Source organism: Pelodiscus sinensis, chromosome 5 (assembly GCF_049634645.1).
Source record: "Pelodiscus sinensis isolate JC-2024 chromosome 5, ASM4963464v1, whole genome shotgun sequence".
Lineage (NCBI taxonomy): Eukaryota > Metazoa > Chordata > Testudines > Trionychidae > Pelodiscus > Pelodiscus sinensis.
In genome coordinates this window covers 128562885-128587829 of record NC_134715.1, presented here as the reverse complement: position 1 = coordinate 128587829, position 24945 = coordinate 128562885, and the positions used below count along the sequence as shown (strand labels likewise).

Sequence of the window (24945 nt, the reverse complement as noted above, 5' to 3'; positions counted from 1 at the left end):
AGACAAACAACCAACATACAGGTATAACATACAATTACCACACACAATTAATACAGGTTCCCTACAAGCTGGGCAGCAGCGTGGCCTTGCAGCTGCTTAATGAGCCCTGCCCAGACGCTCAGGGGCTACTTCACAGGGAGCTGCCTTATTGGGGAAGGGGTACATCTCCCTCAACAGCAGCAACAGTTCTGTGCTGGAGATGGAGTTGGCATCTTCTAGCTTGGTAGGGAGGGGACACAAGGGGAGTGTGTAATAAGTAGGGTTGCCAGATGGTTTAACCAAAAATACTGAACAACCCCCCCCACCCCTAAAAAAACACACACGGGGGGGAGGGGAAGGGGGAGACCAATGTTGTTGAGCAAATAAATAAATAAATACATAAAACAGCATGATCCCTTTAAGTGCATGCAGAGTCAGAATGGGGATAGGAAGAGGGGAGAGGTTGAGCACTAAGACCCAGGGAAGGCATTGCTTCCCCTTGCTTCAGGTCTTTAGGCTTTTTGCTGGTGGCCGTCTTGTTTTCTTGATAAAGCCAGAAAGGCAGCTTCCCTGTGGAACCAGGTAACAGAGGGTCCGGGGGCTGGGCCCAGTTGCTCAGTGATTTGCAGGGTTGCCAGGTGTCCAATATTTTTGCCTCCTGGCAGGGGAAAAAACCCAGACAATACTGGACATTTTAGGTGTCCGGTATTTTCTGATTTTTTTTTTTTTTACCGAACAGGAGGTGAAAATACCAGACTGTCTGGGTCAATACTGGACACCTGGCAACCCTAGATAAGTGGCTGCGGGGGTGGGGAGAGATGGCTTTGGGAGGTTTAGAGGAGAAGGAGTTTGGGGCATTCTGTCTGGGCTGAGAGGAGAGAGGATTGGTGTGATTACGGCACCTGAGTTTGGCTGCAGTTTCACATGGGAAACCCAACACTTTCCAATCTGCTGGACTGAGAGGGGAGTAGAGGGGGAGCAGACAATGGGATAAGTAGGTGGGGGGGAAGAGGTGCTGGCATCTGTATGGTGAGATAGGGGGAGTTTATTGGGTGTCCTGACTCACTGCTGTCTGGGGTGCAACTGCTGGTGCAAGGAAGAGACATAGGAGTCTCTCTCCTGGGCTAGGGGAGGGATGGGGAAGCAGCCTGCATGGGGGCTGGTATGCTGGGGTATGGGGGCATGTGGCTATATGGGAGATGGGGATGCTGCTGTGGAAACGTCACTGCCTCATTAATGCATTAGAGGGAGCTTAGTCAAACATATTTTCCCTTTTCTGTTGAGGCTGGAGTGAGGAGGAGATGGTATTGAATTAACACCTGATTGGTGACATAATTACAAGATCTTAAATATGCCAGGAAAGCATGATGGGGGAAAGAATAATGTAGCACCTACTGTTAGACTTGTAGAACAAACCCAAAAGGGTGACTCCTCAGCAGTTCTAGACCAAAATATTTTTCACCTAGTATCAAGAGAGAAGAATAAAAAGCTTGTTTTTGGCTAGGTTGAGTTTAACAGGAGGAAATCTGCCTGGAGATGTTAGCATGAGCTAAAAATTAGTTTATTTGAAGGGAGACAGATGCAGAGAGTGGAGAGATTCTGCATTAGCAGATCTTAATGGAGGATTTGACTTCAATTGTATTAGTGTTTTTCTATTGTAAAGCAATTAGGTTGTTTTTGTAGATAAGGATTATGTGGATAGGCCTACCTTATGGCATTTGCATGATTACATTGCAAAGAAAGTTTACATAGGTTTACATGGCTTAAGTTATGGAAAGAAAAGGATTCTTAACATTTTTTGGAGTGTTGTAGGCATCTGAAGACTGTTTTTTTTTTTTTTTAATATCCTGTGTTACTAATTAATACATGGCAAATAGTTAAAACTGGAAGAACTATGCCATGGAACTTGTTTTAATTAGAGTTGGATTCTAGACAAGTGATTTCCATTACATTTTAGAGTTTGTTTGGGGAGGATCATCAAGGCCAGATCTTTTCAATATGGTATAGTTCTGTCTCTTATGAGTCAATGGACGTAATAGGGGTGATGCTAGGTGTGTTGTAGGATGAAGACTGTATTTGCAGCTCTTTAAAAAATGGATCTGTCTACAAACTCTGTAATCATGTGTTAAAGTGCTGCTCTGGAGCTTCTTCTCTGAGTTGGTGAAACACACAATGGCTATGTCTACACTGGCACCCTTTTCCGGAAATGCTTAAAACGGAACAGTTTTCCGTTATAAGTGTTTCTGGAAAAAGCGCGTCTACATTGGCAGGATGCTTTTCCAGAAAAGCACTTTTTCCGGAAAAGCGTCCATGCCAATGTAGACGCGCTTTTCCGCAAAAAAGCCCCAATCGTCATTTTCACGATCGGGGCTTTTTTGCGGAAAAGAAATCTGTGCTGTCTACACTGGCCCTTTTCCGGAACGGTTTTCCGGAAAAGGACTTTTGCCTGAACGGGAGCAGCATAGTTTTTCTGGAAAAGCACTGATGATTTTACAGTAGATCGTCAGTGCTTTTCCGGAAATTCAAGGGGCCAGTGTAGACAGCTGGCAAGTTATTCCGGAAAAGCGGCTGATTTTCCGGAATAAGTGGCCAGTGTAGACACAGCCAATGTGAAAGTTTCAAACAAGGATAATTTTTATCTGTGTTTACAGGTCTCTGTTTCATTTGCATAGCGATCTTAAACATTCATTTAAAATACCCATCACCAACTACCCGATATTTTACTTCCCTTGCTATTTTCACTTTTGTGGCTTTATTTGCTTGCTGTGCTGCTTTATCACGTTAAGAGTTGACATGCCAGAGAAACTGTATAAGCCTGAGTGCATGCCTTTTTCTCTGTTTTCCAGTGTAAGTAAATATTGTATTAATATTTGCAAGGAGAGCATGATTGTTTCCAGTTGACTCAGATTGTTTTAGCATCTTAAAGCTGAGCTATGTGTGGATAATACACATTCTGGTGTGTTTACTAGCTTGAGTTGTTTAAAGGGATGATAAAAAATACACGTAGTCCCAGGGTAGTAATTTTCTTTTTATTTGCTATTAAATACAAATCAGAGGCATTGCTCCTTGTTAATTATCCCTTGTTTTAAAATTTGTCTTCTACCTACAAGCTGTTTAAAATATATATTTATGTCTAGGTTTTTTTTGTTTGCACTGGTGGATAAGAAAATTCAGTCCGCCCAAGGACAGATAATGTTAGAGGGAATACTGCTTATTACTACAGTGTTTGCATTTCACAGTTGTGTTTCAGAAACCCTAGACTACCAGTAAACACGGTTTCTGGTGGAAATGTATGGCCAACATCAGCCAATGTACTCAGGTGTTTAGGTGATAGGGCATTTCTCCCGTGTATATATTTCTATATAGTCTAATTTAAGGGTCTACAATTATCAGAGTGCCTAGGGCCTACAAAGAGCTTGATCTGGCCCTGGTCAAATAGGCCTGGGATCTTTCACCTTCTCCCACGCAGTTCAAGTGAATAGAACCCATTGGGGAAGTCGTCCCACCAGGATACTACATTCACAGGAAGAGCGCACGCACATACCTACCCCCCCCCCCCCCCCCCGCCCAACTACAGGGTATGCCTTCAGTCAGATCAGTGGCTGAATCTTGTCCACTTTTGCAGGCATGTATTACAAGTGGACTCTTTCCTGCTATGTAACAGTACTCTTGACTTACCTGGAACAGTTTTTTTTTTCTAATCTCACAGATGAATGACTAGCCATGCTTTTAAGTGGAAAAACTTTTAAGGTTGGACTGAAAAGATTGCCTAGCTTCCTCAGAGAAAATGAGGATGGCCTGGAGGGTGACTGGGTGAATAACAGCCAGGTGGATATGGTAGGGAATCATGTCTGCTTTGGCCCCACAAGACCCACGAGGGCCTTGCCTTTCCTTACTTTGATCAGCACCTTGGACATTGGAGGAGTTGGTGGAAATATGCTGCTGACCTGACATCCACCAAAGGATGGACAGGAAAGGCAGCACTCAAGGTCTGGCAATCAGTCTGCTTCTGCAAGAGAAGTAGGAGCATTTCTTATTTCTGGCCATGGCAAAAAAGGTCTATCCAAAGGATGCCCACCCATTGATGATGCATGAAGGAATTTATTTCCCATATGTGGTCTTGAGAGAAGCATCTGCTGAGGGTATCCGTGCTCATGTTTTATGATCCTGGAAGATAAGCTACTGCAATGGTGATATAATTGCATATACACCAAGGCTATGTCTACACTCGCGGGTTCTTGCACAAGAACATCTTGCACAAGGTTTCTTGTGCAAGAAGTCTTGTGCAAGAAAACGTCCACACTGCCATGTGCGCACTGTGCTTTTGCGTGAGAGCTCCCATGGCAGTGTGGACACTCTCTTGCGCAAGAAAGCTCCGACGGCCATTTTAGCCATAGGGCTTTCTTGCGCAAGAAATCCCTGCCGAGCGTCCACACTGCCCTCTTGCACAAGAGCTCCTGCACAAGAGGGCTTACACCTGTTAAAAAAGAGCGTAGCTCTTGTGCAAGAAGCCCCCTCTTACCACGCCGTACGGTAAATTTCCTTGCGCAAGAGCGGGCAGGCAGTGAGGACGCTCTGCAGATTCTTGCGCAAGAACGGCCATACTTGCGCAAGAAGCCGAAAGTGTAGACATAGCTCAATTGTTTACTTCTTTGGTACAGAGGGAGAATGATCTCCTCCCTCTTCACTGATGGATCTAAAACATGCATGATGTGTTGTCTGTCATCTTTATGCATTTGTCCCTGATCAATGGCAGAAATTGGAAACAGGCACAGCTGATAGCCCTGAGTTGCAAGTTGATGCATTATGTGATCTCAAGAGATAGCCACTTGCCTGGAGCAGTGAGAGTGTCTGTCTGCTCCCCATGCTAACAGGGACACGTCTGTTATTACTATTGTGGGGATTAGGGATATTAGATAGTGATTAATTGAACAACTGTGTAACTGCATCAAAGTGTAGTGGTTCATGGTGATTTGATAGTTCCCATGGGTGGGGCCAGCAGCCAGTGTGCTCCCAGCCCCACTCCCAGGGAGGCCCTTGCCACCCCATGCTGCAGCCTCTGTATCGGAGGCAGCAGCCCGTCTGCAAGGGGAGTCTGTAACGGGCCAGCCGCAGCCTGCACTAGACGCGGGGGAACACCGCCCCCAGTCCCAGCAGGAGGGCGAGGAGGCGCACTGCAGCAAGCGCACGGCCGGAGCACTGGCCCCACCGATCCCCGCACCGGGCAGGGCGAACCGGCGCCAGGACGGAACGCCAGCCGACAGCAAGGGGCGGACTACCGCTCATCCCCCTCAGCGCGCCGTGATGCAACCCCATTCCCAGGAACCCAATGCTTTGTGTGTTGGGACATCGGGGGAGGGGCAGAGGAGGGCGGAATGAGCCCCGGCGCGGGCTTCAAAAAGCGCCCGGAGAGCAGGAGGACCACCGTGGGGCAGCGGTTCCTTCCCCCGCGTTTGAGGCAGAAGTACCAGACCCCAGAGAGTGGCGACAAGAAGCCCAAGAACCCCATCGGAGCGGTAGGTCCCTGGATGCCAGGGCAGGAGATCCGCAGACTGAGGGAGGCTAGGAAGCAGCCCAGGGCAGAGTGCTTTTGGCACCTGTGGGCTGACGTATTACTGGGTGGGACCCTGTCAGCCAGGTAAGGGTGATACCTGAACCCTTAGGGCCCTGGGATGGGACCCAGTGGAGAGTGTGGGCCTGGGTCCCCCTATCCCCCACCCTCATTACTTCCCATTTACACATTGATCTGATACCAAACTAAGGAATCTTTGGAGGGGCGTCTGCCCCAGTGATACTTGGGTAAAGAATATAGACCCCCTGGGAGGGGGAAGGGCCGTGGGGTACCCCGGACGGTGGGCTCGCTGGGCCCCGCTCAGCCCAGAAGGGGGAGTTGGGAGCTTGTGCTTGTATAGCCGCCGTGCCCCGGGTCTCCGAGACGGTGGGCTCACTGGGCCTCATCCCTGCGGCTGGGAGTGAGAGCTCACACCCGGACAAAATCCGTCACAGAGCCAGTTTAAAAATCCAAGCACCAGCTCCTACCTGCCCCTACTCGCTGCCTCTGTGGGAGAAAGCGAGGGGGGGAGGAGGCGGCTCCACAGAGCCAGCATGTGAGGAGAGTTGCCTTAAAAACTGGCTCCCACCTGTCCCCCACCCCTACACCGCTCTGATAGAGAGGCAGCAGCAGCACGGGAGGCAGGGGAAGAATGTGGCTGCTCGGTTGTTTATGTTCTACATACTGTGAGCCTGGAAGGGAGGTGGAAATGGTGGTTTGCAGCTGCTCCTGCCCCCAGCACAATCCCATTGGCTGGTTTCTGGCCAATGGAAGCTGCCTGTTTGAGAAACGGGCAGCACAGGAAGCACCACTCCCCTCAGGTTCTTATTTACAGAGCACATGGCCCTGCAGCCTGTGCGGGGGCGGGACAGGTTCCTGCCTGAGAAATGTGCTGGGCCGCTGGCTGGGAGTCTCACTGGTAAGTCTCCTGGCCACAGCCTGCCTCTGGCACCCCAGCCCCTCCCTCCCCACCAACCCTCTGCCTCTCCACTCCTATCCTCCCATCCCCCATAAGCCAAACCCTCTGCCTCCCTCCTGCACCCATATCCCCTCCCAGACCCAACATTCCAATCCCCTGCCCCAGATCACAATCCCCTCCTGCCCTAGGTCACAACCCAAACCCCTGAACCCCAATCCCATATGCCAGGTCCCAACCAGTGTTCCCTCTAAGATATACGGCAGCACAGCTTCACAGGTGATTATCAACGCCTCACAGTCAGAGGCTCAGGCCTCCATGCATGGAGCTGACTGATTGGGTGGGGCTGATTAACCACCTGTGAAGCTGTGCTGCCATGCAGCTTAGAGGCAACACAGTCAACTGCTTCCTTCACCCAAACTCCCTCACAGACCTCACAGGCCTTCCTGCACCTGAATCCCTTACCCCAGGAGTGGGCAAAAGGGCCTCCACGGGCAGGATCCAGCTCACCACGCCAGCTGATCTGGCCCACAGCCCGCCCTGCTGCTCTCCCACCCACCTCCAGTCCAATCGAGACTTGGGGATGGGGGAGCTGGCAGTTCTCTCCAGGCGCTTGGGGTGGAGGGAAAAGACTTCACATGCTCCCTCCACCTCCAGGCCAATAAGCGTCTGCGAGTGGGGAGCACAAGAAGTCTCTGGGCCCCATTCCTTCTGCCTGAGGCTCCACCCCTTCTGGGGTGGCCTGCAGCCACTTTAGAAATTTGTGAAGGGGTCCACCATCTAAAATTATTGCCCACCCATGTTCTATCCTAATGAGTCCACTGGGGGAATGGGTAAAGGTAAATCAAAGCCGTATAGGGACCAAGGGAAATATTTTGCATGGATACGAAGCACTTACACAGTTGTTCTCAGGTTGGCTCTTCACTGTACAGTTAGCTTGAGATACTACATGCAAGTTAGCCTCGCTTGTGTGAGAGCAGTCACACTGCAAAACACTGGAGCCACACAGTAACTGGATGAGCAGCACTTAAAAGCATCTAGTTTGCCAGCACAGAGTATCCGCATCCCCCGACATTACTAGCATCCTGTCAACAGAGAAGAGCAAAGCAATGTGGGTAAGTATCCCACAGCGAAATGTTGTAGAAAGGCAGAACTGATCCCAGAGCTTCTTAGGATTCCCTCCTATCTCTGTGAACGCTCCATGCTTAGGAATGTCAAAGCAACATAGCAGTCTCTCCAGCCTTCCCCCTGCAGCAGCCTTCTGCTGTATCCTCAGAGCAGGGCAGAACAGAAGTACAGAAGAGTCTCAATTTTCTGACCTTAGCTTATCCGACATTCCGTTTTATCCAATGTGCCGCCTTCAGTCACGTGCCACCCGCCAATGTGATGAAGAAGAACGCAGCATGTATAACAGCCAATCACAATCAGCACCACTCACCCACGCAACACACGAGTGCAGTTGTGCTTTTGTTTGATTTTTTCATTAGAATTAGTAATGGCCAAACAGCTAGCCAAAAACTCAAAAAGAAATAACAAAATGTTTAAGTACATTAGAAGCAGGAAGCCTGCTAAAAAGCCTGTGGGTCCCCTAGATGATCGAGCTATAAAAGGAGCAATCAAGGACGATAAAGCCATTGCGGAGAAACTAAATGATTTCTTTGCTTCAGTCTTCACGGCTGAGGATGTTGGGGAGATTCCTGAATCTGCACCGTCCTTTGTGGGTGATGAATCTGAGGAACTGTCCCGGATTGAAGTGTCATTAGAGGAGGTTTTGGAACAAATAGAAAAACTTAATGTTAACAAATCTCCGGGACCGGATGGCATTCATCCAAGGGTTCTAAAAGAACTTAAATGGGAAATTGCTGAGCTATTATCTGTGGTTTGTAACCTATCCTTTAAATCGGCTTCCGTACCTAATGACTGGAAGGTAGCCAACGTGATACCAATATTTAAAAAGGGCTCGAGGCGATCCTGGCAATTACAGACCGGTAAGTCTAACTTCAGTACCGGGCAAATTAGTCGAAACAATAGTAAAGAATAAAATTGTGAAGCATGTAGAAGAACATAATTTGTTGGACAAAAGTCAACATGGTTTCTGTAAAGGGAAATCATGTCTTACTAATCTATTAGAGTTCTTTGAAGGGGTTAACAAACATGCGGACAAGGGGGATCCAGTAGATATAGTATACTTGGATTTTCAGAAAGCCTTTGACAAGGTCCCTCACCAAAGGCTCTTGTGTAAATTACATGGCCATGGGATAAGAGGGAAGGTCCTTTCTTGGGTTGAGAACTGGCTAAAAGACAGGAAACAAAGGGTAGGAATAAATGGTAAATTTTCAGATTGGAGAGGGGTAACTAGTGGTGTACCCCAAGGGTCAGTCCTGGGACCAATCCTTTTCAACTTATTCATAAATGATCTGGAGAAAGGGGTAAGCAGTGACGTAGTAAAGTTTGCAGATACCAGCAAACTGTTTAGGATAGTCAAGACAGAAGCAGACTGTGAGGGACTCCAAGAAGATCTCACCAAACTGAGTGATTGGGCAACAAAATGGCAAATGAAATTTAATGTGGATAAGTGTAAAGTAATGCACATCGGGCAAAATAACCCCAACTATACGTACAGTATGATGGGGGCTAATTTAGCTACGACAAATCAGGAAAGAGATCTTGGAGTTATCGTGGACAGTTCTCTGAAAACTTCCACACAGTGTACAGCGGCGGTCAAAAAGGCAAATAGGATGCTAGGAATTATTAGGAAAGGGATAGAAAATAAGACCCAGAATATCTTACTGCCCCTGTATAAAACTATGGTACGCCCACATCTTGAATACTGTGTACAGATGTGGTCTCCTCACCTCAAAAAAGATATTTTGGCCTTGGAAAGGGTTCAGAAAAGGGCAACTAAAATGATTAGGGGTTTGGAACGGGTCCCATATGAGGAGAGGCTAAAGCGACTGGGACTTTTCAGTTTAGAAAAGAGGAGACTGAGGGGGGATATGATAGAGGTCTATAAAATCATGAGTGGTGTGGAGAGGGCTGATAAAGAAAAGTTATTTATTAGTTCCCATAATAGAAGAACTAGAGGACACCAAATGAAATTAATGGGTAGCAGGTTTAAAACTAATAAAAGGAAGTTCTTCACACAGCGTGTTGTCAACCTGTGGAACTCCTTGCCAGAGGAGGCGGTGAAGGCTAGGACTATAATTGAGTTTAAAGAGAAGCTGGATAAATTCATGGAGGTTAGGTCCATAAAAGGCTATTAGCCAGGGGATAAAATGGTGTCCTTGGCCTCTGTTTGTCAGAGGCTGGAGAGGGATGGCAGGAGACAAATCGCTTGATCATTGTCTTCAGTCCACCCTCTCTGGGCTACCTGGTGCTGGCCACTGTAGGTAGACAGGATACTGGGCTAGATGGACCTTTGGTCTGACCCAGTACGGCCGTTCTTATGTTAATAAAATTGAGTTTACACATTTATACCCATGTTTTTTATTAGTATTCCATATTACCAGACATTTTCGCTATCCGACCATCCTCTGGTCCCGTTTAGGTCAGATAATCGAGACACTACTGTACTCCAATGATTTGTTCCCCAAAGGGAGTGGCTCACTCAGCTGTCAGATACTTCCCGGAGCTTTGAGATACTTCCCGGAGCTTTGAAAAAGGGGGGGGGACGGGGACACATGCCTGCAGGGCAGCAGAGATCACAAAACACTGAGCACAGCTATCAGGGAGGGCATTGTGGGATATTGGCGGAAGCCAGTTCTCAACAAAACAGCAGAGTCCACACTGGCTTTGTGTCGACAAAGTACAGCCGGCCCCTGACTTACAAATGGCGACCCCATTAAGCACGGCCCCAACTTACGAACAGCGATCCGCGCTTACAAACAGCGTGGTCAAATTGAAATGAATGGGGTCCGACTTACGAACACATCAAGTTATGACCAAGTGATTGGAACATAACTCGTTCGTAAGTCAGGCACCGGCTGTAAGGGGAAGAGAAAAGTCTCACTCCAGGTGGAAGTTTTGTGTTACCAAAAATGGGTGTTTTTCCTGACAAGTTACATTGCCATGTAAACACTCTCACTGTTGTGTCGCCCAAAGGCGGTTTTGGCAACAAAACATGCTAGTGTAGATAAGCCCTTAGTCAAGGCAATAATATTTTCCAAACTGAATGCATCATTGACTGAAAGATGCCAGCACTGGCAGTTCCTGAGACAGAAGTTCTGTATGCACAGAAGAGGTAGGCAGGCAAAAGCAGTGTAGGCTTTTCCACACATCCTGCAAATGATCACATACTAGGGGTGAAAAGGCATTTCAGTATATTCAATCCCTGCCAGCTGTTAAGACTGCCACCAGGAACCCAGTAGCAATGGTGGATTTTGAGAGATCTATTAGGAACTGGATATAGAAATCTTTTCATGTGAGCCAAATTCTTTTCACAACTACCAAATGGCGATCAGATGGCGGGATTCAACCTAGTGACCTTGAAGCAAAGACTCAATGATCTACCAGTTCTTCCCATTCTGTCAGCTGGATTTAGATACACCACAGAAGAGTCTTTACATTCATCCTTCCAGTATTAATTAGGCATGGAGACATGAACCTTAGGGGTGTCTAATGTACAGATGTGCCCAACTGGCACATGCCAACTGACTCAGGCTTGTGAAGCTTAGGACTAATGGGTTGTTAATTGCAGTGTAGGCTTGGATTGCAGCCCGAGCTCTTGGAACCTCCCACCTCAGAAATTCTTAAAGCCTGACCCCAAATATCTGCACTGCAATGCAACAGCCCTGTAGCGCAAGCCAGAGTTAGGTGGCATGGATCAGCTGTGGGGTTTTAATTGCAATGTAGGCATTTTCTTTGAAGACCTAAGTTCTGTACTTCAGTCATCATTTTGCATACTTTAATGACCATTTTCTCCCCCTTTCCCCGCCCCAGGCCCCATGCTCCAAAGTAGTAATTTCTGGAGCTGATTTTAAAAAACTGTTTCCTACCCAGGAAAACCTTGCCCCCTGCTTTGTGCTCTACTCAGGACAATCTATAGGATCATATGGGCATGCTCGGAGGGGGGCAGGGGGGAAGGATTCTTTATTCTTCAGAGCCTGAGGCAAGTCTGGCAATCAGAAGTCAAAACTCATGAAAGGCCCCTTTATATCCGGGTGAATGTGAAATACAGAGGAGAAAAGTGTGTGTCAGATGACCCAGTTTAAGATGCATCTATTACCAACAGGCTTTAACTCCACTTATCCCAGATTATCTTTTTGAAGTCTGCCAATTTGACAACAGCAAAGTGATTTCACTTGCTAAAATGTTGCCAAGTTTCATTGTCCAGATTCTGAACTGCTGTGCTTTTAACTATACAGGAGAGTTAGCCCTGGTTTTTCAAACCTGAGCCTACAGAAATAACAGATCATTTTCTGAGAGGAACTTTCCTTACAGAGACACCTGTAATTCCTTCTCAGGTTAACTTGCTCAATGGAGGTAAAGGAAATAGAGGTTCCATTACTCTGCATGCTTTTCCTGGTCAATTCTTTCCTATTAAAGCAGACATGGGATTGAATTGCAACAGTACACTGCCTACCCTTTGCAGAGGTTCTGATCCCAAAATGAATTGAGCTTTTCACTTTGGGCCTGTCTCTAATTATAGAGCGACATGCTACACAGGCCATTCATTTGCTATAGACATCATATTTAAGAATTAGTTGGTGAAAGCCAGTGACCACAATCACAACTAAAATTTAAAAGGTGTAAAGTGGCATGCTTAAATTTGACACTTTACACCTAGGTCTCAACAAAGATGCTAATTATCTTACCCATTACAAAGATAGCTTCCCCAATTATCACCTCTAATATCATTAGCTCACAGACATTTACCTCCTCCCCTCATCCCCCACTCTATTCTGAACTTTGATTTGTCCTTTTCATAGGTGTTCTTTTTTTGATTGTATCCTTTGGTATATATGGTCATGCCAATTTTCTTCCACTATTTGATCTGAGGAAGTGGGTCTGGCCCACGAAAGCTCATCACCTAATAAACCATCTTGTTAGTCTTTAAAGTGCTACAGAGTCCTGTTTTTTGTTACAACTAAAGTCTCTTCCCATATGAAGTCTTCTTGGCAGGTTATATGGATTGAATCTTATCACCATTTAGAACTACAGTTCACATCCTTGGGCTCAATCATGCTTCCAGACACTGCTGAAAGAACTCAATTCCATCTGAGCCTTCAATGGGAATAGAGACTGAACTCATGCTTGCTGAATCCAATTCCTCCCTGGGATTCTTAGTAGAAAGGCCAAGAACTGAGTCATTAAGACTGATTTTTCTAATTGCTAGTGATATTGCAGCAGGTTATTGTGGGATTGGGGCAAACTTGTGTAATCACCTGACTTGCTGTTCCTGTTCAATGGATTAGGGATGTAAGCAACTAGTCAACTACCCAATAAGCTTAAGCTTATGGGGTAGTCAAGTCACAACTTGACTCATCACTTCCCTCCCCCTTCTGCCTCTGGATACAGAAGGGGGAGAAAGCAGAGAGAGAAGCAGGAGCCGGTGCCGGGGGGGAGGGAGCCAGCTTAAAAGCTGGTTCCACCCAGCACCATCTCCACAGGAGACAGGGGAGGCAGAGGTACAGCATGGGAAACAGTGTGAGCCAGGACTCAGCTGTCCCGGCTCGCGCCGGGTCCCAAACACTGCACCTCTGCTTGTTAAATGTAGGAAGAGCCTAGCAGTTTAAAAAGCAGAGCCGCAGAGAACCCCTATATCAACTAATCAAGTAGTCAATGGAAATTCCAGCAACTGCTCAATTAGCTTCCTAACTGCTATTTAACATCCATACTATGGCTATAGAGAAATTCAGAGGAAGTAAAACTGGGATATTTCACCAGCACACATACACACAAAATACACAAGGAGTGTAAAGTAGTTTGAGAAGCTTCAGCTCCATGACAAGGACCACAATACACTAGGCCAGTGTTTCCCAACTGGTGCGCCGCAGAACCCTGGGGTTCCATGAATCGAAAGTAGGGGTTCCATGAGGAACCGGCACTTCCCCTCCCCCTCTAAGAGAGCACACCAGTTAGCCAACTTCTTAAAGCAGCAGAACACTTGTTTCCCCTTCCTCCCTGGCGACGCAGAGGTATAGTGAGGCAGGGGCAGAGGGGAACAGTTGCTCCCAGCCAGCACACTAGGGGGGTGCCGGACAGGGATGACCCCACCTGACCCACAGCGGGAAGGGAAGCACTTCCCCTCCCCAAAGGAGCCAGCGTGCACTGCCTGAACAGCTGAGGCTGTGGCACCCAGTAACTTAGTTCCTCTGCCGCCGCCTTTCTGTGCGGGGGAGGGGGGGGTGGGGGGGGGGGGGGGGGGTCAGGAGACCCGGGTCTGTGCAGCTCCGACAGTGCAGGTAGCGCACTCTGCCCTGGGACTCCCCACAGAAAAGTCTGACCCACACACAGGATGGCATCGTGGAAGTAAGTTGCTGGAGTGCAACAGCCCCTGTTGTTCAGGCAGCGCGCACGCCAGCTGTTTGGGGAAGGGAAGTGCAGTAGCACACTTCCTGGAACCCAGAGGTGCTGCAGGATTGCCAGGTACTGGTCCCAGCTGCCTTGTCCCCTGCCCAGACCCCCCCCCCCCCCCCACAAGAACCTGTCCTCACCAGCACTGTCCCCAGCACGCAGCAGCACCCTGCCCCCAGCACTCTACCACCCACCTTAGCACCCAACACCACCCTGTCCCTGGCCCCAGCACCCTGCCACCCACCCCAGCACCCCCCTATCACTGGCCCAGCATCTTGCCACCTATCCTAGCGCCCAGCACCACCCTGTTCCTTGTCCCAGAACCCTGCCACCCACCCCAGTGCCCAGCAGGACCGTATCCCTGACCCCACCATCCTGTCCCAGCACCCCGCCATCTATGCCAGCATCCTGCCACCCAGCAGCACCCTCTCCCCAGTCCCAGCACCCACTAACATCCTGTCCTCTGCCCCCACCAGCACAGCTGGGACCACATTAGTGACGCTTGGGAGGTTTTGGAGGGGTTTTTTTGAATCTCACTTGTGTGGCCCCAACTGACTTTTCTGTGGGTCAGTGACCCTGGACTCAAAACAGGTTCCCCACCCCCCTCATAAAGAAAGACAATGCTAAAACCTTTTGAGTTTGACATATTTTATTTAAAAAGGAAGCCTGGCCAACATGGCCCCAATTGGGGCCAAATCCCCATCTCACTGCAGCATCATAACACTCCTGCACCACCCGACCCCAAATCTTAGCCTATCATTCACTGGAACCCCCTGTCCTGAGCCTGACATCCCCAAACTCCTGCATCCCCACATCCTCAATCTTCTGCCACAACACTCCTGCACCATCCTCACACCACAAATCTGTGTCTTGAGCCCATCATACTCACAGCCTCCTTGCCCTGAGCCCCTCACATATCCAGCCCAAACTCCTGCACCCTCACATCCACAAGCCTGTGACTTGCTCGGCACCCCAACCTTCCACCTGAGCCCAACACTCCCCAGCCTGGAGCTCCCTCCCCGAGCCAGCATCGCCTTCTCCTGCATCCAAATTCCCTCCCAGGGCTTGCACTTGCACTTCTCACCCCTTCCTACACCCAAATCCCTCATTCCCACACCAGAGCCCGAACCTCCTGTCTCAACCCAGTGAGTGTATAAGGACTGGGGATAGCAAGTGATGGAGAGGAGGGGAACAGAGAGGATGGGGCCTCAAAGGGGTGAGGTCTTGGGGAAGGAATGTGATTTTCATGCAAAAGGTGGGTTCCCCTCTTTTTTCCTTGACAAACCTACGGGTTCCTTAAAATTCTGAAAAGCTTTCCATGGCCAAATAAAATTGGGAAACACTGTACTAGGCTATTCTCTACACAGGACATTTCTTGAAAAGCTAGGCAATGGTGCTATAAGGAGATGCAAACAAGTTTGTAAGATAGAAAAGGCCCTACTGTTCTCATGAAGAGATCGACAAATAAATAGGGGAATACGGGCACCCTCTTCAAACTTCAGTGGTATAATGCAGTAAAAGAATATACACTGTCACCCCCCAAAAAGGGTTGGAAAGTACAGGTCACAAGAACCAGAGTCCAGTAAATTGAGTAGATTACCCTTGTTCTGCAGTACAGAGTTTCAGTGCAATATACAGAAAAATAGCTTCCCGGGAGATTCTCAGATGGATTTATTTTGACCATGCCTTCATTTTCTGTGTTCAGATTTATTTATGAACATTTACAATGAAGAAATCCACACTTCACAGCTTGTGTAGGCTAAGCTCACTGCACTCAGAGATGCTCCTTACTTCCCTCCATTCCCTCCTACAAGTTCCCTGTATGCCACCCTCCAATCTCTCTGTCATAGGGACTTCTTCTCCCCCATGCATGGGGGCTGTGTGCCCTCCACCATATACCAGGGCACTGTGCCTCTATAATCTGCAATCATTCATATCTGGGGTCCTCCATGGTCATCCCTTCCATGCCAGGAGCGGTGCACCACACCACCCACCTCTGCAGACTAGAGGCTCGGGGTGTACCACCCTGAACCTACTGACTCTATACTGTTGTCCCTCCAATTCTCTTCCATTCCAGGGGCTGTGAATCCTCTCTCCTCCTCCCTCTGTAAAGGGGTCTGCATTGCCCTGCCCTCTTTCCTTTTATGTCAGGGCCCTGTTAGCGTTGCCCATTTTCTAACTGCACAAACCTAAAAAACCCTTGTCCAATCTTGCCCCATCCCTTCCACCACCCCTCTGTCACTCACCTCTCACTCAATTTCACCAGACTGGGGCAGAAGGGAGCGAGGGCTCTGCCAGGGGATGAGAGGGAGTTAGGGATGCAGGCTCCAGCTGGGCAGTGCTTACCTCAGTCAGTAGCATAGTGGGACTAAGGCAGGCTCCCTGCTTGCCATGGCTCTGCACAGTTCCCAGAGGTGGCCAACATGTCTGTCTTCAATGCAGAGAAGCCAGGGGCTTTGCGCATTGCCTGGACCAGCAGGTCCTGCCCTCACAGCTCCCGTTAGCTGTGGTTCCCAGCCAATCAGAGCTGTGAAGCAAGCATAGGAGTTGAGGGCAGCACACAGAGACCCCTGGCCGCCTAGGAGCCTGACATGCCAGCCAGCCACTTCCAGGTGGTGTGTGAAGCAAGGGCAGGCAGGAAGCCAGCCTTAGTTCCACTGCACCGCCAGCTGGACCTTCGGCAGCCTATTAAAATCTCCCAGATTGCTTACAATAGGCACTGGGAGATAGATGCCAATTCTGGTAGACTGCTGGCCAATCTGTATGCACACCCCGACTGCCCCTCCTATTTCCCCCTTCCAATTCTATGAATTTCTCACACACAACCAGTTTCTGTTGCCTGAGAACTAGAATATTCCCTGAAACATTGGAACTGATCAGACAGCACTCAAAAGTTACCTTACCAAGAGACTGACACACTACAGCAGGGGTAGTGAACCTTTTTTGGGTCGGGGCCACTGACCCACAGAAAAATCAGTCGGGGGCTGCACACAAGTGAGAAGCAGGGGGGAGGAGGAGTGGCTAGAGTGCCAGCAAGGGCAACCCAATGCTGTAGGGGCCCGGATCAAGGCAAGCTAGGGGCTGCATCCAGCCCCTGGTCCTGAGGGGCAGCACCCTCAGGACCTGACTGGTCCAGAATGAGGAAATTTGCTGGACCATGGGAGGTTCCCTGCCACTCGTCCCCTAGTCTGCTGACCCTCCCCACTGCTGCGCTCCACTTCCAGCCACAGCCAACCCCCTGTTGCTGGCCACTTCCAAGGTGCAGTACAGTCGACTGTGCCAGGACAGGCAAGAAGCCTGCCTTACCATCCTACTGCATTACTGACAAGGAGCTGCCAGAGGTGAGCCTGTGCCCCGACAATCTCCTGGCCAGCCCTGAGCCCCTGAAACCCCTCCTGCACCCTAAACACCTCACCCCCAGCCCATAGTCTGCACCCCCTGTACCGCACTCCCATGCCACAAGCCCACACCACATACTGAACCCCTCTGCCCTACTCCCTCCCCCCCCCCCCCAGCCTGTACTCAAACCTCTCATCTATGGCCCCACCCCAGACCTCACACTCCCAGGCAAAGCCTTTATTTTACTCACACACACACACACCCCTTCATCCCTGTGGCCCCACCCTGGAGCCTGCACGCTAGTCAAAAGACAATTACGCTGGGTCACAGGCATCAACAATTTTCATCAACTGGGTTACGAGAAAGTTTGAAAACCACTAGGGGAAGGCCAGCGCCTCCTCCACCCCATCCCCAGGGTAGTGGTTCTCAACTGATTTTTTTTCCTGTGGGCCAGTGACCCCTGATAGAAGCAAAAAGGTTTCCCCACCTCTGTAATGCCTAGTGCTGCTGAAGGCTCTTCATGTGTATGAGGAAGGGAAATATGAACAGGGGATTAAGTAGGTATAAGGATGGAGTGAGTTCCAGCTTGTCCCTTACTTCTGACTGTAACCAGAGGTTTGCTCTAAAAAAGAATAACTTACTAAGCTGTAATACAAGTGAACACATTTTTTCTTCTCTACAACAAGGCTGCAAAACGAAAAGAATTTATGGCATTTGATTATCTCATGTCCACCAGCAATTTCTGTGGTTTGAAAGGAAAGAGCTAAATGTTTCCAATATAACTTCTGGTAGACTGTGGTAGAAGAAGGGAAAGAGGTGGTTTGTGAAGGGAAATCCACAAGAAGAAGAAAGGCAGAGGCGGTCATAGGGTGGGAAAAGTTGGTTGTAATACCACCACTCCCATATACTACTTCATGCCCCATAGGATTTCAAAGTATTTTATAAATGAGACTCCTGTCTGTTGGTCTTTTGGATATAGGGGCAGAGAAGAGCTTTGTCATCATGATTATACAGCATAAAATAGTAGCATTCAAGGAGTTTCACTAATATACCGTCATGTCATACAAGCTGTTTTTAAGTAGAACTTCCCATATCATCTTGACAACATAATACGTCCACGGTACCTCCACTCTCCCTCCTGAACATGCCTTCTAAAAGCTCAGTGAAATAGCTTTGGCACCAGCAGATTACACACATTGCCTGACTGACCCAGTTTGAAGAACTGGGTCAGTAGAGACAAAACATTGTTTTCTTCCATGAATCCCCCCCACACATTAGTCAAGGTGCATTATTCACATTGTTTACAATCATACAGCCTGATCCAAACCATTCACAAAAGTCTTTTGGCCATACAGTCTGTGATCTTGGAGGGAGAATGGCATTAATCATGGTCTAAAAAGATCTAAACTTACCACTGCCATTGCCAACAGGCAGCATAAATTGACCCCTCTAAGCCAACTGGCTGCCATGTTTTTAATCTTCTCCTCATTGTTAAATTACAATGAAGCATAATAATTAGATGATACAGAGCTATCCAAGGCACTACTGGAAAGCTGTGCCTTAGCACCTAGCACAGTCAACCTGTGGAACAATTTAAATAGTCCTCTTTAACAGGGTTAAAAAAAAAGCAGCTAGATAAATTCATGGAGGATAGGTCCATCAATGGCTCTTCGCCAGGATGGGCATGAATGGTGCCCTTAGCCTGTGTTTGTCAGGGGCTGGAAATGTATGACAGTGGAGGGATCACTTGATGGTTACCAGTTTCTGTTCACTCCCTCTGAGTCAACTGGCACGGGCCACTGAGAAGATGAAGCTTTGGCCTTACCCAGTATGTATGGCTGTTCTTAATTGAAATGTGACATCTTTGTTGGCTAATACATAAAGCAGTGGTTTGGAACATTTGTAGGCCTGATTCTGGTCTCACACCTACTTATACGTGTGTCATCCCCATCACTTCAATGCAGTTACTCCTGATTTACACTTGTGAGATTTGGAGCAGAATTCAGTTCTTTCGGACATTTTCAATAACATGTTCTAGTAGGATATAGGAAATGACTAAGGGGCCAATGAAAAAACTATTCTATTTGTACTTTCTACTTCTTTGTTGAGTCTAGATTGAAATGTCCCAAAACCCAATTTTAAAGATCCTAAATCTATGACTAGTGATACTCAGCTTGGGAGACTGTACCAAGTTGTTAATGCAATAGAAAGGAGAGAAGAAGTTTCAGAACATTAAGTTTATAAATTACCACCATTTCAAACAAACTCACTGTTTTATAGCTCCCTGAATACATAGAGAGCTATAAATCACTGAACCAATGATTTTGGAGAGAAAAAGTTACAAAGTAAGAGGAAATGCCTTTCAAAATGGTTAAGAAATTGATCTACAAGTGATATTTGAGAGACTTAATACTTTAAGTTACTAAATTTTGAAGGTCTGATGCTAGGATGTAGCTAGATACCACGACCAGACTATCATATGCAAACAAAAAACTGGACTCCAAAAGTAACACATTGCTTCATTAATCCCAGGTGTTAAAGTTTAAAATTCCAAGGTTCCAAAAATAGGTCTTCAACATTTGTTTACTTAAAGCATATTTCTCCTGGGACAACAGAAAATAGGCGGGTCATTTTCCCCTTAGAGTCTAGTCATTTTCACTTTTTGGCTGTCCTGTCTGGGATGTAAACTCTCTTGCTAATTTTTCTTAAAAGGAAAAAAAAAATTCCATTGGCATGAAGATTTTCTACAGATCTTAAACATGGAGCTAAACTTGACCTGACAGTGTACCATTGAATATGGAGACAGATTTAATCTTGTGCAAATGAAAGGGAGGATTAAGATACAATTTTTGAAAACTATCTGAATTGTAATTTAGGAATTATTTCTGGATGAGAGTGGTTGTGGGGTAGAATATGAACAGGGGACAAAAAACATCCTTTCACTTCATTACACCAGTGCAAGTGGGGAAGTATTCCATAGGAGACAGTGGGACTTCACAAATGTAAGTGAGAGAGGATTCAGGCCCACATTATTCTGGTAATTAATCTACTTTTCTGTAGACATTAACTAGCACAGCTGTCAGAAACCTGACCTTGAAGCATGTGTGTCTCATTTTCAAAATGCTACTTCTTAACATGCCTGGACCCAAATGAGGCCCCTTGAGACCTCTCTATTTAGAATAGGAAATGAGAGATGGAAGTGCCCACTAAGTGGGTCTCCGCTTCTGGCATTCAGAACAAGAGGAAATAAAAAGCCTATGTTATTGCATCAATCCTCACCAAAGTAAAAACAGACATTTCAATTCTTGAGGCCTCTATAAAAAAAAAATATAACGTGCAGGCATTCAGGCATGCAATAAAATGTGAAATGTGCTGATGTTCCAGGAACCGACACATTTACACACATCTGAAGTCAAAAAGAAAGCAAGAGGGTTGGAATGGGAGGGGGAAATGGGCCATACGACCCCCACATTTTGCTAAGGTTAAGCGATGTGTGGGAAGAGGTAGAGAAGAATGAGCAGGAAGAACGGTTCCGGGAAGGGGGAGGGAGCACAGAAGTTGGGTCTTGGAGGGAAAGAGATAGCATGGAGGTGAAGGCAGTGCCTAGTTCAAGGCACTGGTGGCCTGGTCCCCCCACTTTTAAGTTCCTGCTGCTATTCCTGACAGGAAGTGAACCCCAGCTGACTATAGATTGCTTCTGATGCCTCCCACACCACTTTGGTCTGCCACCACTGTATATCTGAGCCATCCTAACAATGCATTACAAACTGCAAGTCAGCTTTAACTTCAGTAAGATTACTCACATGAATAAGTAGAGGCCTGCAAATCCGCAGATGTGGATATCCATGGCTCATTTTTGTGGATACGGATGCAGACACAAAATTTGTATCTAGAACCCTGCAAATCTGTGGATATCCACAGATCATTTTTGCAAATGTGGATGAGGATACAAATTTTTTTATACACGCAGAGCTGCGTGAAAAAGGACTATGGTATCACATACTTCAAAAAGGCTCAGTTGACACCAGGCCCAACAAAAAAGTCAAAAAAATTAAAGTGCTGGCACTCCACCCAATGACAAGGACAAAATAAGAGGCCACTCACAATGGGCTATGAAAATCTTCAAATGTAATCATCCTCACATGCTTTGATACACAATAAAGTAGTTAGCTATGTTCATATTTAAATTATTACCATCAGGCTTCAGCGTAGCCACACGACTGACGTGAGCAGGATATGCCACACCTTTATCAGAACTCTTATTTACAGGTTTCTGCTGGTAACTAAGAAATAAGGATGTAAAATCCTGTTTAAAAAGTTAACTGGTTAAATAGTAAATATCCCTCTCAAAGGCTGTGTCTACACTGGCATGAATTTCCGGAAATGCTTAAAACGGAATACTATTCCGTTTTCAGTTTTTCCGGAAAAGGAGCGTCTACATTGGCAGGCTGCTTTTCCGGAAAAGCCCTTTTTCCAGAAAAGCATCTGTGGCCAATGTAGACACGCTTTTCCGGAAAAGAGCCCCGATCGTCATTTTCGCGATCTGGGCTTTTTTCCGGAAAAAACTACTGGGCTGTCTACACTGGCCCTTTTCCGGAACAGTGTTCCGGAATAAGGACTTATGCCCGAGCGGGAGCAGCGTAGTTTTTCCGGAATAGCGGCTGATTTTGTACAGTAGAGCGTCGTTTCTTTTCCGGAAATTCAAGGGCCAGTGTAGACAGCTCACAGCTTATTCCGGAAAAGCGGCTGGGGCTGGAGCTCTGAGCACTGGCTGCTCCTCCCGCCCTGCCCGTCCACCATCCCCCAACCACTCGCTGCCCTGAGTGCTGGCGGCTCCCCTCACCCTTGGTGCCCCATATTGGACATAGGGAAATATGGTAACTCTACAGAATGATGGCCGCTGGTGATGATGGGGAAGGCCAAGGTGACGAGGAAGATGATGACTAACATCTCACGTTGTTCTAGAACAGTGGTCACCAAACAGGTGTAGACCTTGGAGCCTCTGACAGGGGATCCTGACTGATTTGGCCAAGAAGCAATCCAGTGCTGGCCCTTCAGTCGCCCCTCCACCCACTGTCCTGCTGCTCCTGCCCTCTGCCTTGGAGCTGCCCCTCAGGAGCCTCCTGCTTGCTGTGCAGGGTGTGGGAGGGAGAAGAGGCAAGGCACTGATGTCAGCATGTCCCTCCTCCCCCTACCTCTGTACTCTATCTCCACACAGAGAGGAGGAGATGGAGGGAGCTCGGCAATGCAAATCTGTCACTCACACATGGGTGTGTGGGTATGTGTCACTCACCAACATACACTGTCCTTCACACTCATATCCCCAGCCAACACATGTGGGTGGTTGTTGTCACTTCTTTTACTGCTTGCGAAGTGGGTTATTTTTGGTTTGTGACTGGTCTGTGCATTTCATAATTTTCATTTCTCTGACACTTACATTTAATTCTTGAGTAGTGAGTTCTCAAATTCCTCATCTGTCATGGCTGGAGTAATTATCCTGATGGTAACTGCTGTTCCTGGAAGTGACTGGCTTGTCCCTGCAGCCCAAGAAAGGGAGAGCAGGGGGTCTCCATATGCTGTCCTGGCCTGCAGACACCACTCCTGCAGCTCCCATTGATCAGTAACAGGGAACCGTGGCCAGTAGAAGCTGTGGGCTCAGTGCCTGCAGATAAGGGGCCGCACATGGTGCCATGGAGCCACTGCTGTACATGACAGCTACTTTCAAGAGTGGTGCAGGGCCAAGGCGGGAGTAAGCCTGCCTCAATTTGACTGCTTCACCACCTGGAAGCCATCCCAGTTAAGTGGGCTTCTGCATCCTGAACCCCTGTCCAAGTCCTGAAGCCCCTCCCCTGCACCCAATCTCCTTCCCCGGACCTGAGTCCCCTTGCATCCAAACTCCTTCTAGAGCTTGCACCCTGAATCCCTTCCTGGACCCTAATCCCCTGCCCAGGGATAGCCTGCAGACTCTCCCACACTCTGAACCCTTTGGCCCAAACCAGAGCCTGTACTCTAACCCCCCTACTCCAGCCTGGTGAAAGTGAATGAGGTTCAGGAAGGAAGAGGGATGGAACGAGCAGGGTGAGGCCTTGGAGAAGGGATGGCGCAGGGGCGGGGCCTCAGAACAGGCGGGAAGAAAGTGGGGCAAGGGTATTTGCATTTCAGGTAGATCTTACATTGCACTTAAATTGAAAAAGTCATCCTGTGGTTAAAAAGGCTGGAGACCACAGTTCTAGAAGAAATGGTGTGGATATATGGAATGGAAATATGGATGTACATTCCCTATTTATCTTATGAAATTGGGGTGTTTGACTGTGCTAAATTAATAAACTATATCTGTAAATATGCAGGAGTTCTGATAGCATGATTGTTTCATCTGTGCACATCTGGGTTCCCAACCATAGACTAATCAAATAGAGATCCTGATCCTGGGTCAAAGAACCTGTCAACCCTAAAGGTGATAATGAGAAATGCATGATCCAAGATTGCTTATACAACAAGTGTTTCAATGTCCCAATGTCCTGAACAGAGCACTGTCACAAACACATAGTTAGCTGCTCCAAAGACAAGTTAAATAAATAGACAAGATTGGTAAATGGTAGGATTAAGTAGCATTAATGTCCATTTATACACAGAGACAGAGGCACAGAAATCAAGGGCCAGGTTTTCAAAGATACTTAAGTGCCTAAGATGCAAACAGATGTTTAAGATGCTCTAGAAAATCCCACCAGTAGGTTAAGTGCTTAACACCCACTGATTTCAATAGGAGTTAGGCACTTAACCTCACTCAAGCATGGCTGTTCTACTTTGTTTTCACCAAAATCAATAAGGTTCTGTTTACTGATACCTAGAATATTCTTGGAATTTTGGAACTGAGTAGATGTGGTGTTCAGAAGTTCAGGTTACAAACAGAAATGCCATCAAGTAAAGTGACGCATTTACACTCGTTCCTCAATAATTTTTCAAATATTTTTCACTCAAAGAATATTTCCTCTCCCAACCCCTACCCCATATCTACAGGACTCTTCAGCAATAAGAGAACTCATTGATCTGAAAAAGAAAATTTTAAAAAACAAGATTAAGATCACAGGTGCAAATGAAGTGGTTTAAAAATGATGGGTGCACCCATTTAGTTACTTCTCTTATTTCACATCTGGAATGTGGGGCTTGATTATATGCAATGAATCTCCTCATAGAGCTTGCAGTCTCCACCCCACTCTCTCCAGAGCATACTACTGATGCTTATTTGAGCTTGCTTTTGCAAGGTGGGACACCAAATGTTTCCTTCTGGGGTATCCTACCCTAGATTGTGCAAAGAGAGAAGGGTCATTTATTTTAGGTAGCTTACTTGACTAGAGAGCCTCTGGAAACAGAAAATTCTGAACTAAGTTACAATTAACAGGAAGCAACATTTCTTGAAAATGCATGCAGCTCCTCCATGGAGGATTTGGAAGCATTCCCTGTGCCACAGCAAGAGAAGTCCCAGAATAAAATAACGATTCCTTACTTCATCTTGCTCATGAGCTTAGCAGTCCTACTCATGTGGGAAAGTCTAGGGAAAAAGCACTTGACTGGCAGATCAGGATTGTTTAACACAGTCAAACAGAGGCTCCAATCAGATCAGGGCCACAGGATGCTAGTACTGTGC

General features: G+C 47.4%; 1 protein-coding gene across 8 annotated transcripts in view; it reads right to left on the bottom strand.

Moving 5' to 3' along the window:
• PTPRA (protein tyrosine phosphatase receptor type A) overlaps nt 1–24945 on the bottom strand; it is a 251571-nt gene that overhangs the window by 99420 nt on the left and 127206 nt on the right. The window contains exon 1 of one of the 8 annotated variants that reach the window (XM_075930992.1): nt 16308–16337. The exons of the other annotated variants lie outside the window; for them this stretch is intronic. Coding sequence (XP_075787107.1) covers nt 16308–16322 — 15 coding nt within the window. The 5' untranslated portion in view covers nt 16323–16337. Of the gene's footprint in view, nt 1–16307; nt 16338–24945 lie in introns of those variants that run through there. 8 annotated transcript variants of the gene reach the window in all.